This window comes from Macrosteles quadrilineatus, unplaced genomic scaffold, assembly GCF_028750875.1.
Source record: "Macrosteles quadrilineatus isolate MER2022 unplaced genomic scaffold, UCM_ALF_1.0 Scaffold_2__2_contigs__length_208266976, whole genome shotgun sequence".
Taxonomy (NCBI): domain Eukaryota; kingdom Metazoa; phylum Arthropoda; class Insecta; order Hemiptera; family Cicadellidae; genus Macrosteles; species Macrosteles quadrilineatus.
In genome coordinates this window covers 115,904,788-115,920,060 of record NW_026542595.1, presented here as the reverse complement: position 1 = coordinate 115,920,060, position 15,273 = coordinate 115,904,788, and the positions used below count along the sequence as shown (strand labels likewise).

General features: G+C 35.2%; 1 protein-coding gene across 1 annotated transcript in view; it reads left to right on the top strand.

The window, feature by feature from the left end:
• The window catches only part of LOC128988142 (protein mini spindles-like), a 55,800-nt gene extending 42,893 nt beyond the window's left edge, over window positions 1-12,907 (top strand). The window contains exons 28-37 of the mRNA XM_054409369.1: window positions 526-657; window positions 1,411-1,576; window positions 2,116-2,244; window positions 2,856-3,049; window positions 4,181-4,346; window positions 5,090-5,266; window positions 5,812-5,973; window positions 6,400-6,579; window positions 7,434-7,589; window positions 8,518-12,907. Of these exons, the coding sequence (XP_054265344.1) occupies window positions 526-657; window positions 1,411-1,576; window positions 2,116-2,244; window positions 2,856-3,049; window positions 4,181-4,346; window positions 5,090-5,266; window positions 5,812-5,973; window positions 6,400-6,579; window positions 7,434-7,589; window positions 8,518-8,610 (1,555 nt within the window). The 3' untranslated portion in view covers window positions 8,611-12,907. The remainder of the gene's footprint in view (window positions 1-525; window positions 658-1,410; window positions 1,577-2,115; window positions 2,245-2,855; window positions 3,050-4,180; window positions 4,347-5,089; window positions 5,267-5,811; window positions 5,974-6,399; window positions 6,580-7,433; window positions 7,590-8,517) is intronic.
• Window positions 12,908-15,273: the final 2,366 nt, after the last annotated feature.

Genomic DNA, 15,273 nt, shown 5'->3' with positions numbered 1-15,273 from the left:
AATACTATTATCCATGTAAACATTTCTTAAGCTCATTAAAAACTACAGTAGACTCCCTCTTATCCAGACACCATTAACCGGACATGGGTTTAACCAGACTAGATCGGCAGGAAGTGGGTGGTACTGAAACGACTGTTCTCGTGGGAAAGATTTGAGACCAGTTATCACGTGTCTAAATACAATGCTCTCCTAGAAATTTAAGTCAAATATCACAGTAAACGGTCAGTTTTAACAAGTTTTGGGGACGTCGGTTTAACCGCAAAGCCCGTTATCCGGACTGGCCTTGATCCCGAGGAGTCCGGATAAGAGGGAGTCTACTGTAGTAATACATGATTTTTCCCCAGATCTTGTAATATTGGTTCAATTCGCCTCTTACTACTTGAGTATGGCATTGGGTAAAGAGCCAAAGCACTATGAGGTTTTATAACAACTTATTAAAATACAAAATATTTTAAAATTGAATCTGTTGTCATGGAAACTACACATATTTTCCAAGTCCAAATCACCAGTTTACACTATTCTCAGGCCTCGTCCAGTGTCGGGACCTTACGGACTTGACCAGGCGCTACTACAAGACATAGAAACACAACCCGTCGTCTGCACTCAGCCGAAGCTGATAGAGTTCGACCTTCACTTCCTCAGGGAGCCCAGCACTATGTAAGTTTTTCTTTCTCATGTTTTCAAATCTTAGACAATTTTTTCAATTAATTTTTTTCTGAAAAGGATGAGGGTTCAGGTAGATAACTTGAGAAAATTAGGGTCCTGGGGATTATAGAAACAGGTAAAATGTAACAAAATCTTAATACTGATGTTTTGTCTTCTAGAGGCAGATCCTCGATATTTTCGGGTCGAGGGTCAGGCAAATTTTGGGCAAAATTCGGTATAGTCACGCAGATCATAACTTTTTGTTTTGTGTCCGCAGAAAGCGTTTGCGAAGATGGTACAAAATTTATGATTTCTCTGCACTCGCTGATGATGTTTATGTTTTTTCCACAATCGTGAGAGACAATGACTGTGTTGCCATGGCCGCTTAAAAAACGTTCTTAATTTGGTTGTGGCCTCGTTAGGCAAACTCAGTTTCACTTCAACTCTAGAATACAGTTTCGCAGTTCTGTGGGTTCACAGTTTTGCTGGTTTTTCTCTGTGATTGGTATTAATACTTTTCATTGCCACCTTATTATTGTTCGAGACCTGAGGGCAAAATTTTTTGACTCAACTATAAGTAGCATAAAAAAAAGTCTGGCATGCAGACCCCTACATAATAAAGGATTTCTTCATAGAATAAATTTGAGAGTAATTTCTCCTATTCAATTTCTCCAGTTATGAGATTTAACTAACATTTCTCTTCTCGTATCCCTCTATGAATTACGTAAGATACCTGTGTGTTAATCCGTTGTTTTATTTCCACAGCATCAACCCGGCCCCAAAGTTAGATCACAGTCTCAGCATGTCTCCGTTGTCTAGAATGCCCAACAGTATGACACTGGAGTGGCATCTGACGCAGATAGGCAACAGGGACCTTGACAGAGCTCTGGACGCCCTGGCTCACATAGAGTCTCTACTCATAAGTGACCAGGTCAGTTTAAAAACTGCAAGCAAGATTCAACTCTTTGGACCTTATAACATTTTGGACATTATGACACTTTCGACCTTTGTGCTACAAGTAATTCTAAGTTCAGACAGAACCTACACTTTGTAATCATTTTAATATAAAGAATCTCCTCTGCATTCTATGCAAAATCTTATTCAATTTGTCATTGTGCCCAATGCACGAATTAATTATTTTTTAGGATTTTTTGAGAGGATAGCAGGCTTACCTGAATGGGAAAGAGTCCAAACTGGCACAGGAAACACAAAACAAAACTTTAAACCTGCTATCCTCTCAAAAAATCCTAAAAAAAAATCTAGGCCCTTGTGCTCTATGCTACACCCTTAACCTCAAACTGAATTAATTATTTTGTACTTTTGGTGCTGCCAATTTCTCCTTTAGGCACAATACATTGAACCATACTCAACACATTGTTCCATTGGTCCAGTCACAAATTTCCCTTATTAGCCCACATTACATATAATGTAATTTTTTGTCATTTTTCTAACGTGTTGGTATGATTGTAGCACACGCAGTTGTACCAACACGAGGATCTTCTGGTGAATCAGCTGGTCAGGCAGCTGGAGTTCCTAAACCAATCCAACCATCCAGAGGTCGTCAACTGCTACAAACGCAATCTGGCGCTCTTCCTCAAGGTAATTACTCTTGATATCCAGGACTCATAAGACACACACATATACATATCACACCCAATCGTCGTGGAGTTCAAGTCCAACGTTTCACGGAACCTAAAAAACCTCCTGCTTCTTCAGGGTTATTTAAAAGTTTATTTACAAGTGGTGCTTAAAGAAGAGCTAGAGCAATTTTTAAATAAGGCCAGAAACGTGAATGACTTATCTACAATAAAAAGTGAACCCACTCCCGTCTCTAACCATCATTCAAGTTAAACTGATCCGGCATTTGTTGTTAGGCGTTTGACCCGCAAGAGGGACAAAAATTTAGTTTTTCACCCTGAATAAGCAAGATGTTTGCAAAACGTCGGTATCTCCAGGACGATTGCTTGTGATGCATGTACAGTATGTGTGTGTGTGTGTGTGTCTTATGACGAGTCCTAGACTTCACTAGACAATAATAAAGGTGAGTGAGGCCCAGAAAAATTATTACAAATGAATAATACCTCGCATAAAAGCATGTAATTTAAAAATTTAATTATGTTTTTGGTTTCACATACGTTGGAGCCTTTGGAGGTTATGGTTTTGTTAAGTGAATGGCTTTTATTCTTACTTGCAAATGGTTTTTGTTCCAGTTTCTCAACAACCATTCAGAGCTGAGCCGTAACGTGAGGGAGTCTACGGTGCGGGAGGCGCTGAGGACGTTGATCATGTTGCTGACTGAGAAGAGGCTGGAGTTTCTGGACCCTGGCACGGACATGTTTGTGAGGGTCGTGAACAACGTCATCATCCGAGTGCTGGACAAGTCTGAGCATACTGCCGTCATATGGTGAGTCTCCTTCGCTAGAGTCAATATCGTTTTTGAAGAAGTTCCGTCAAAATATGTTTTTGCAGAACTCAAAACTGAATTATTCGATCAGAATTTATCAGTTGTTCCGATTGTGTCCTTAGTGTGAGGTCAAGTCCAGATAGACTCTAAAATTAAATCTGTTTTAACACTCTTTGCTAATCACGGTTGATCAAAGGTTTACCTAACCGGTGTTAAAACAATAATAAACATGATGCATATCTTTGAAACTAATTGTCTTAAACTGTATAAAGTTTATTAAATATTTGTTTTAATTCATGTGTCTCTATTCTCTAATAGTGTAAGAATAAAAAAAAATCTTTGCAAATCTAGAAAAACCATAAAAATTTCATTTAAACTGAATCCACAATCTGTACAATGAAACAATATAAAAGGGAAACTAAGCTACAGCTATGAAATCAGAAAGACATTTTACTTAAAAAATATTCTAGTATCATTTACTTTCTTGTGAATCACGTTTGAAACGTATAATTGATTTTCTAAACTAACTACTAACTACCGCCTCCCGTGATCATCTGGACACATCCGTGCGTATCCCTTGTGATAGTGGCAACACCCCAATAAAAAGAAAATCCCTAAATCATTCAAATTAAGTACAAAACTATACTTATTTTCCAATAACTTCCCTTTGGAACTTTGGAAAATATCTAATCAAATTTCATTACATTTACTCTTTTAAAAAATTATTGTAATACCATGTGCAAATGACAGCTGGTGTTACAGCTTAGATTCTTCAAAACCTGTGATTGGTATCCAATTGTACAAGCCAAACGCTAGTTTTTTCTTTGAGATTCAGCGGAATTAAAATTCAGTTTTAACATTGACTACGATAGTTGCTGTTTACTGATCTCTTAAGAGTTCTTGGAGGCTAGCGGCCATCTTGGATGATTTCAAACCGTTCTGCCGAAGAGTTATTTATCGTCAAAAATATTTTTTCAAACACCAAAGTGATTATATTTTAAATATCTAGTAAACTGTGGGTTTAGAAATTTTAAAGTAGTTTTTTTTTTATTGTTTTACGAGTTAGAATGTCTAGGCTCCAAGGACTCTTTAAGAAATATTCATTCCATAACATTCCCATGTTTTCCGCAGTGCTCTTATCAAGAACCTTTACGACACGGTGAACAACCCGGTGTTCAGCACACACTATCAAGAGTTGCTGATGAAGTGTATTTGGAAAGTCATCAAGTTCATCGACAGCTGGGCCGATGAGCTGCAGTACGACCTCATCTTTACAGACATTCACGCTTTTCTCAGGGTCAGTTATAGACGAGATTTTTCAGCTTAATCATATAGGTTTTTTAAGGATTCTTTGTAAGGATAGCGAGCTTACCTGAACAAGAGAAAGCCCGGCATGGCACAAGAAACGTAAAACCTACACACACAAAAAAAGTGGAATGTTTACCTGTCATTGCCATAATTTCTAAGCAAGATAGGTATTAGTTGTGGAGAGAGTGAAGAAAAAATGCTGGTTGAAAATTCTGTGAAATATTCTATTTTTTTGCATATAGTGTTAAAGCTGTTTGTCTTTAATGCCAGATTGTCCTCTTTCCCATTAAGTAAGCATACCATTCTAAAAAAAGAAAATACCAAGACGTTTTGTAGTAAATTTTTGATTATATTACGAATTAAATGTTATGTTTTTAACATTCAACAACCGCTTTTAGCTATTTAATAATGCTGTTGTGCTTCAGTGAACAGTTATTTTCAAGCAAAAATGCAACTTGTTTAACACAGCTCTTTTCGACAGTGATTACATCAGATACTTGAGATGTCATATTTTCTAAGGTTATATACGAATCCTATAGAGCAATTCTGTAGCTTGCGCAGTATTGTAGTTTATTGCTGTGTTAAACTGTATCCAAAAATAGGGAGGCATTTATTTACAGGAAGATCGGTAATTTGCCTAAAGTTGGTTTTTTTAGGGGCAGTGGTCTAATGCAAGAACTTTTAATTTTCCAATTGTTTTCTTGTCTAATCTATCCTTTTCCGATTGTCCAGGATTACCCATCGTCCTGGTGGAAGAAACAGCCAAGCGACACTCCGCTGAGGACTATCAAGACCATCATGCACACAATTGTGAAAGTAAAAGGACCTGTCATCGGCGAGATCGTCAGGAATGTACGAGGAGTCACACCGGACTCGGAGCTGTGGACATACGTGCAAAAACTACTCAAGGTTAACACAAAACATTAACTGAATAGAAGCTCAAGTTTGGCAGCGTTAGTGATTTTGTAAGGCTAAAGTCATTTTGTTATGTATTAAGTGATTGTACTCAATATAACATCAACACTACGCAGTAAGTGACAATGTACTGAATTTAATTCAATAAATACCTAAATAAGTGTCTGGTTCTTGTCTTTTTGTAGACCGAAAATGGTTTACATATGATCAGTAAAATCTAGTGGAATCCGCTAAATCTACCGAGCTTCCTTACGGTGCACATTTTAAAGTTCATAGCACGAGTTTCTTCAAAATGCTCTCAACAAAACTATACTGTAAACATTATATAGGTTTAGGTAGGCACATTGCACAAATTTTGAACAAAAACGCTTCTAGATTTTTTTGGGGAGTTTTGCAAACTGTTGAAGTAGTCGTAAGTGACTTATATGGGAAGGGATTATCATGCTCATACCGTAAACACTTAATTGCCAGCCTTGCATATTATATTTCTCATATTTCTCCCCAAAGCACTGTGGTAATTAACTAATGCATTCCCGCAGCACCTTAAGTGCACCAACGACGACCGGAAGGTGGAGCCTGTGATGGTGGACAGCCAGCCAGACAATCGGGACAGCCACAAGGGTAAACGGATGTCCAAGAACTCCCACGACCTCCTCAGCGAGATCTTCCGCAAGATCGGCACCAAGGACGAAACCAACGAGGTGAGAGCATTTGTTTACACAAGGTGGTAAACTAAATCAAAATTAATTTAAAACTGAAATACGGAGTTCAAATCCCGCCAAATCACCAATGGATTTTATCTAAGTAATAATGCCGTAAGCCCTAGGTCTAGCCTGAAGTAATGTGAAAAACAATTCCGGGCTCGTGCCTAGCGTCCTAGGACAAAAAAAAATATCTTTATTGTGTGTTTCATTGTATGCTTTTTGCACATTAACGAAGCAATTCGAGCAGAATAAATGTCTTTCCTGAAGCGTTTGACAATGCCACACCAAAACATGTAACAATTACCATTGAAAATTATTAAAAATTGCACTTCTGGGAAAACAAAGAATTTTAATACTGATATAACGCTTGTCTATAGAGGGTTTACGCATGTTATCATAGACTGATTAGAATGTAATTTTCAGGGTATCCGCATGCTGTATGAATTTAAACAGCAGTACCCGGATGCGGACATCAATCCTTTCCTACAGAAGTCCTCGCAGTTCTTCCAAGACTACATAGAGCGTGGTCTGAAGAGTATAGATGCGGATAGGAGACTGGCCGGGGTGGACAAGGAGACGGGGAAAGTGGAGGTGGACGATAAGGTACGAACATCCCTTCTAGATCTAAGTTTTTGGATGGGAGAGCAGGATGAAACATTACTAGGTCTTTTACTAACTTACCTAAGAATAATATAAACTAGAGGTTGTCCAATGGTCGAAAACTCGGCCAAAAATATGTCTTCTCTACGTTTCACCCAACTCTGTAAATATAAAATGTGATTGGGATTTCTTCCATTTGTTTAGATTTTTTGTTTACATTTTGTTGTTATTTCGTCACCAGCATGGCAACCCATAAGGCCCATGTTAATTTTTTAAGATTTTAATTCATTTTTTTGTGCTTATTTTTGAGCCTATTTTAATTTATAAAGGGATTCTGCACAGGAAAATTTCTTTCTAAAAGTATGCGTAGATTTTTCCTGCGAGGCACACAAGCTGAGTGAAAAAGGATTTAAATAAACATGCTTCCCTATTAATATATAGATAGGATAGGATAGCATCTAGCTTACCCATGAATAAGTTCAGGTAGGCCAAACAAATATAAGACACTAGACACATAAAACATACAATATTTTAAACACACTGTAATATTGTTTAATATTTTTTACGTATTGCAGAAAAACCTCGTAACATGTTAGTCTATTAAACTCAAACTAAGTTTTAACTTCAGAAACTAGGCTGTGTTTTTAGTTTTGTACGCTATTATATCCGTGTTATCAATTCTAATAGTCCCGTTGTAGGTGCGTAATATGTTTTACGAATTTTTCATGTAATAGCGATTGCCTGCAACTACTTTCTTATGCGAGTTGAATAGGCGTTGGTTCCTTTGAAAAGAGTAAAGAAATCAACTGTTTACCACTCTTCACCGTGCGTTTTCTCACAAGGTGTATTATTTGCAGGACTCGGGGGCGTACCTCCAGCGACTGAGGGTGTGGCAGGCCAAGGCCGGCTGGAACAACGCTCCTCCAGCCGCTACTCGTCCGTCCGCCACGCCTCTCTCACCTTCGCGGCAGGACCTAGACCTGGAGCCGCTACCTATCCGTCAATCTCAGCTGGTCAGTAATTATACTCTACCCTCTACCACTGTGTCAATGTTCTTTAAATATTTTTGTGTTTCTTATAAATTGTTATTATGTGATATAATACTATAAGATAGGTAGCTAGGTGAGTTGACAATATAAAAACTTTCTTAAAGTTGCCGGTGGAATTTTGTAAAAATTAACTTTTTTTGCTAAATAAATTTCTCTTAGTAGTGAAGAAGTAGGTTAAGTTCCGTGGGTGGCACAGAAAGACCTTGACCCGGGACCGATTTGCTTATTCATTTTATGTCCTTGAACCTGATTAGGCTACTTGAGTAATTTTGATTTTATTTGCATGAATGTTAAGTGCTGTATGAGTTTGTGAAACAGTGAGATCGGGTCATCAAAATAGAGTGTTGTGGGGTTTAGAAATTTAAAAAAAGGTTATTACAAAGGTTCACTTGAAGATTCTTATAAAGTTCTTAAAACATAAAAATGGCTGATTTTCATTACAACCATCGTGTAGAGCTTAAAAACAAATAATTTTTGTACAATGAAGCGTTGTTGTAGGATTAAAGACCTGGAGAAATTTTGAAATCTCCATGTTATTCTTACAGAAAAAAGTCAACTGTTGTGGTTTACTTGTTTAAAAACGTATGTATTTTCATCAAATTTGGCATATTTATTTTATTCCATAACTCTTAATGTTGTATGTTGTTGATAATTTCTTAATTATTGTTCAGAGACTTAAAATCTTTACGTCTATGAGATCTTACCTAATACTTATAGGATTTAAATCGGTAGAATTTGAAGTTTTATATTTAAGAATTTTTAACGAGTGTGCTAACACTAAATGTATTCCTAAACCATGTGTTTATTCCAATAAACTAATGATAAGAGTATTTCTCAGGTATAAAGATAATTTATAGTTTAAAGCTGTTCTGACAAGAATATTTGTACAAAGGATACAAGTGGAGAAAGCATAACCGCAGACGACACCGAAGTAGAAGCGTTGCGGAAACGACTCGAGAAAGTAAAAAGTTCCCTCACCAGGTGAAACAACTCGACGGAATCTACGACGGAATTTTGTACATGAACATTAAATATTGTCCGATTGTTAACCTATATTTATTTTATGATCGTAATATACATGTAAAATAGCTTTATACATTGATAATTCTCTGAGCTGTTTAACAAACTAGACTAACCCTGCTTCTTGAAGTGTTTATAGGTTTCGGTTTTACTTGTTATTCTAGTAATGTATGTTTTAAACAAATCCTAAATGTTATTTCCTGGTACAAATTGCGCTGTTGTGTTTAGTAAGAGATTTAGATCTGAAGAATTTGTCTTATTGTTAGAAATAGAGCGATATTGTTACAAGATGCAATTTGATTGAAATTTATGATTCCACTTTGTGCAATTTGAGTTTTGATGTAATCATTCGTCATATGAAAACTTAAAAACTTCTTAAAACAATATTATGATCTCTGTAGTTTTTGAAAATTTATTGTTTAAGCTTTGGCAATTTTTATTTAGTTTGGAATACTGAATTGAAAGTCTGATGGTGGCATTCCAAATTAATTGAATCTAGTCGTTTTATCATTGTATGTTAATTTTTTGTCTTTGTTATAGTATATTAATTACTTATATTATTCTTTGCTTTGGGAATAGCCATGTGGCTGATAAAGTATTCGGAAAGGGACAGGGTTAAGTTAGCTCACCTCATAAAAGTCTTAAGATAGAAATACAAAAAATATTTTGTGTTTTTTTTATTTATATCCTTGGGCTGTTCACTTTTTCAGGAAATCTAGCAAAACTCTGTCCTTCCCGTCCCCGAAAAGTCTCAGTTTTACTCATTGACTATAAAATTTATACATTCTAAAACCTACAGCATAAAGCTTATATAATTTAAGGCTTATAAACTATATATTTACACTATTACAGTACCTATTGAAATTCATAAATTATTTCCAGTTAGGCTATATAATGTTTACGTAATGTTTTATGTCTAAATCTTTAAGGTGTAGTATAAAATTTTGTTAATATGTTTTAAATAAATTTGTTCTTTTGGATCAATGCATCACATTTTCTGCCATGTTTTAATAAAGGTTGGTGAAAAAGTTAAGGTTAAATTTTGTGGAAATCAACCCCTAGCAAGTACTAGAAAAAAAGTCGGCCAGTAATAGCTATGAATTTTCTTCCCATACAAACTGTTTTTTGTTCGTTCATCATCAGTTTGTTGTTTGTTGTTTATCGAGCATATTAGTAGTTTGGTTATCTAAACATTGCACTATCATAGACCACATTGATGTGCCAACTGATGTAGGCTAAATGTTTCATTGTAAATTGTATAGTTTATCCAATTGTATAATTGTTATAATGTGGCAATACCCTCAAATATGTTTCCCATTGTTAAATAAATGCTTTGTCTTCATGACCGGTGCTAGATATTGAGCTTGAGGAGGAAGTTTTTTTGTCGTAGGACGCTATGCTCTATCCTGTGATTGTTTTTCACATTGCTACAGGCTAGGCCTAGTGGGTGTGGTATTATCACTTTTAGAAATTCTTCGGTGATTTGGCGGGATTTGAACTCGGGATTTTAGGTACGAAGTCCCGCTCTCTACCACTAGACTAGCTCGCTCCCCAATGTAGGATACAACGTTTTTTTTTATATTTTGCTTCACAACAAATAATCAAAAGTATATTTTTGTTTGTAGTATAAATGAAAACCTTGACGTTTCGTTGGTTTTTCTAAAGGGAATGTTCAACTGAATTAACTGAGAAAATCAGGGTACATAAAAAGTGACTTAAATCATCGCTGATATTCAGTCCTAGTGTAGGACTTCGACAAATTCTACTTTACTAAATAAGTAGTGTAAATTTCTATGTGAATCGATAAATGTAAATTTTCTGGAGTAAACTAGTTTAACTATATTAATTTCATAAAAAAAGTACATTGTTTACATTTTCTTTTAGAAAATTTTGATTGTTACTTTGGAAGACTTGCAGTTCTCTGTGAGAGTTTATTATATTCTAAAATTTCTTGTCATTTGTGTTATTAGCAGACATTACAAAACAGCTGTTATAAACTTATTCTCTCTGCTGTATTAGAATCTACTAGAGAACCCGTGCGGCTCGATGAGCCGCATAGTATGAAACGCCGAGGAAAACGTTATCCTTAAATTCGAGTTGAGTTGTTTAAACACTTGTTAGAGACTAATTTTAAATATCTCTATTTGCGTCGTCAAGGTTCACCTACTTTATTTCTGCTCTCAGTTTTAACTGACAACTTCTAATGAATGGTAAATGATCTGCTTCAATTCGAGAGTTGGTTAACGTATTTTAACGTGTTGTCTGTCAGTCACAGTAACTTATATGCCCCACATCAGAACGTTCTCACGTTGTTCAGTGGAGTTTCCTCCTATCCCAAAGTTTTGGAAGTATGGATTCATTTGTCGAAATAGGTTGGATAACTCTTGTAGCTATAAGATTTGGATACAAATTTCATTTGATCTTTTTGAACAGCGTATATTATTTGCCTCTCCTGAATAATAAAAATAAACTTGACCGTAACTATACTCGTTGAATAAGTTACATAAACACTAATTCCTTCACTTATGTTTTGTCTAATATTGAAACTTAAACTTTTAATAGCAAATGAGTTTTTGGAACTTCTTAATTTTTACTTGAAATGTCTGGAATGTGTTGGTGAATTCAGTCAAACCAGGCCTCTCATTTACTACTCTCCTCATACGCATAAGATATCATATTACTAATTGTCTCATCCTCCCGTTTTCAATATTTCTTCTTTGAACATAAGGCATTTTCTATTCTTCCAACAACATTGTTTAACTGTTTTACCTACTGAATATTACAAACATTAATATTTACTCCCAAAAAGCTAATAAGTTACGTTTTATAAACAGCTGTTTTTTGTTTTTAAAATTGTTCTATGCATTTCTTATGGAGAAAACCCGACCTTTGAGAGAGCCCTACGCCCTTAGGAGTAGGAATTTAAAAATTATAAAACCTTATTGCAAAACCACATATTGAGACGAATCTTTTGACACCTTAAACGTTGAAATTGGTCCACTAATAAGGGAGGAGTTGCGTTAACAAAAAACGGCTTCACGTATTATATATATAGATACTTTGTAAAATTACCAAAAACAAGTATGTTTTAGCGAATTTCCCTAGAGGGAAGTATCTATTACCGTAGGTCTCATGGTAAGACCTAAGCCCGGGACCGATTTACTTTTTCATTTTGATGTCCCCAGAGGCCAAAAACACCATTCGTTCAAATTTTTATATATCTATATATAGATATATATATATATATATATGTGTCCATCCGCACGATAACTTGAGTAATTTTTGTCCGATTTTGATAAAATTTGGTTTGAAGGTGTAAGGCGGGATAAACTTGAATGAGTTCGCGAACCAGCATGATCGGACTATGGGAACGGGGGTTTATGGGGGGTTTTATGGGGTAAAAATAGGTTTTTCCCATTTTTGACCCTAAAACACAAAATTTCACAATTTCTTTTTAAACCATTTTGTAGAGCTTAAAAAAAACAAATAATTTAGTATATTGAAGCGTTATTATGCGCCTAATTGTTATGGAGAAAATTCAAAAAAATTGTAATTTTAAAATTCCCATGTTATTCTTATGGAGAATAAGTCAACTGTTGTAGTTTGCTTGTTTATGAACATATTTTGATTGATTTTGGAAAATACTTTTATTTCTTACTAAACTATTATCATTTTATAAAAAAATCTTTTTTACCCTCCCTGTTGCAGCAAACCTAAGGTACTTGTTAAACTAATTCTATTTAAATAGAAAATAAATGTGCTATTTTTATGGAGGCATTTTAGTGTAAATCCAATCAGGTCAATGGAAATTCGCTTAGTCTGCAGGTTTGCTGCGGCGGGGGTATTTTACTGTACTACATCAGAAAACAAATTAGTTAAAGGATTTAACTTACAGTATTTCAATTTAGCTTTGTTTGGTAGTACTGTATTATCTTATTTGTGGCACATTTGTATTTAAATACTGTACTAATAGTTTTGGGTGCTCTTAACATCCACTAGGAAAATTCTGAATAAAGTCATGACATTATTGTGATTGTTAGCATGTATCGTTCTGTACCAAAAGTGCCGCAAATGCACTTTCATTATTCCCTTTACTTTTCCTTTGTTTACCTTTTTGTGTAGCTTAAACAATCTGCAGTCAAACCCCTCTAAAATTACTTTTAGGTTATTGCTAAGCTTGTTTCTAATAGTTTTTATTTGTGTAGTTAGAACTAATAGTAAGACTTTTCCTATTTTTCAATAAATTATCGTTTTAAACTGAATGTGGAGGTTTTTTATTTATGATGCCCGTAAGCGCTTTTTATCTTTTACCCTACAGGGATCCAGAGGTAGTTTAAGTAGCCGATTGAAATGGGTAATTAGAAGTGAGGATGAAAATATACTGAAGAGAATTAGGTACAAATAGACAACCACGAGACACTTGCCCGCTGGGAAGACCAAAGTCGTAGTCTTAATTATCCTTTTCACTGTACAGGATTCTTCGAGCATGGCCATACTTTTGTTGCCCCCACTAAACATTAATTTTAATTATCTGGGTAGCCGAGTGGTTATAGTGATTGCCTTCAAATCTGAAGGTCGCTGGTTCGAATCCAAGTGCGATCGTTTTCATACTCAGATGCCATTTGTCATTAGGCTATGAGTTAATGATGCAATCTAAATAAAGGTCGACGTTAGATAGTAACAAGACCAGGGTTTGGACTGTTCACTGGTGTAGCAACTACAGTACCTACATACACAATTTATTGGGTAGTTGTTACACAGCAAAGAACAAATTGAAACTTGTTCTTTGGGTGGGGATTGTTTGAAATATGAAAATTCTAAAACAAGAGTGTCTTGACAATCTTAAAAACCCTCAAATAACAATTTTACACACTAGATCAGAAGATATAACAAATGAGTTTGTCAATGATTCCAGTTTTTGCAAAATGAGTAATTTTTAATAGGAACCGGGCGTCATTTGGGGGGGGGGCAAGCTGGTTCCTGGGCTAGAAGAAAAGATATGTTGTACTAGCTAATAAACAAATATTTTCTTCTATCAAATCCTAAAAAGCACGGCAGACAAAAATCTGCCTATTCTTGTACAGTAATTTGAAACAAAAATATTTTTTTTAGTGTCTCAGTAGCACATTTTGAGTTTACATAAATTAGTAGTTTTGTTATTCATTTACTTTTCTGTTTGGTTCTGTACAATCAACCACTTACTTCAAGTTTATATATACATAAACATGCAGATTTGTTTAGAAGCATTGCTTTTTCATTTAATTTTATGAATTATTCAAGCATTAAAATTGTACATGTGCATTGCATCAATTATACGTAATTTATTTTGAACATTGTAGACTATCAGTGTAATATAGTTAAATAGAACCTTTTGCACTTTTGTGTCAAATTATTTTATTAATAATAAATTTGATTTGCTTTTAAGTACCTACTTAAATAATATTTAAAAACCAAACTGTTATAAGCTAAAGCTATAGGCTATGAATACGACACTGTAATCATGGCTATAGGTCTAAATGTTCTACAAGAGAAATAGGTCATGAATCTAATAACAAACATAATATTAATACATCATGGAACTATTGATCACATTTCTTAGATGGACTAACTTACAATGCAACATATTATTATGTTTCTGTCTGTTGTCAATAATATTGTTAATTTCATTAATTTTCTGCCTGAATTTAAATCAATTTTATTCATATATTTTTTTAAGTGTTTTTGAGCATTAAAATAAGCTTAAACCCCTCTTTTTGTTTCAAAACTGCAACATTTTCCGGTGGAGGACCCCCCCTTTTACTGGGGGGTATTCTATACTCCCCATACCCCCGGTGTTTGCCCCCCCCCAAGGAACACGTCATAAAAAACCAATTTATATTTTCTACGATTGTACCATTAAAAAAAAATACATAAGTTAGGCATACAAAAATACCCAGGGCCGTAGCCAGCTTTAGCAAGCCTCGGTAAAGATATTAGGCCGGACCCCCCCTCCACCACACCTTCCATAAGTATACATAACATATACTTCATAGTATATGTTTGGTGGGGCCCAGCCCGCGAGCCCCGGCAAAACTGTATGGAAGTGGGAAACCCATTCTGAGTACGGCCCTGAAAATACCTGTTGAGTAGCGACAGTGAAGAGGACAAAAGTACCCATTTTAGTCCGAGCTGTGACACCATTGGCATTTTTAAGGAATTGTTTGAAAACTCTATGATTAAGGAATGATCCAAACGGATTGATTAGTAATCGGGGGATGTATAATCAATGGTTTAATTACTTAGTATATTGCCTTATTAATACCTTTTCTGTTCTTTTCTTTTTATTTATACCTTTTCTTTTTTGCCATTTTAACTTCTAACTTTAGAGCAACTAGTTTTTACAGTAGTAGAATATTTTCATGATATATTATTTTATTTTTCTTTTAGTCTGTGATAAAGCTTCCGGTGGAGAAGAGTTCATAAGAAAGATTCCCAATCCCATCATTCCTTCATTCGATAACGCTCATTTTTTTCTTCTTCTTCTTTCTCTCCTTCGTCGTCGGTCTATTCTTTTCTTCTAGAACTCGTGACGTGACTGACGTGAGACTCGTGAGTCGTGGCGTCTACAGCGTAGGGTTAGGAATAGAAT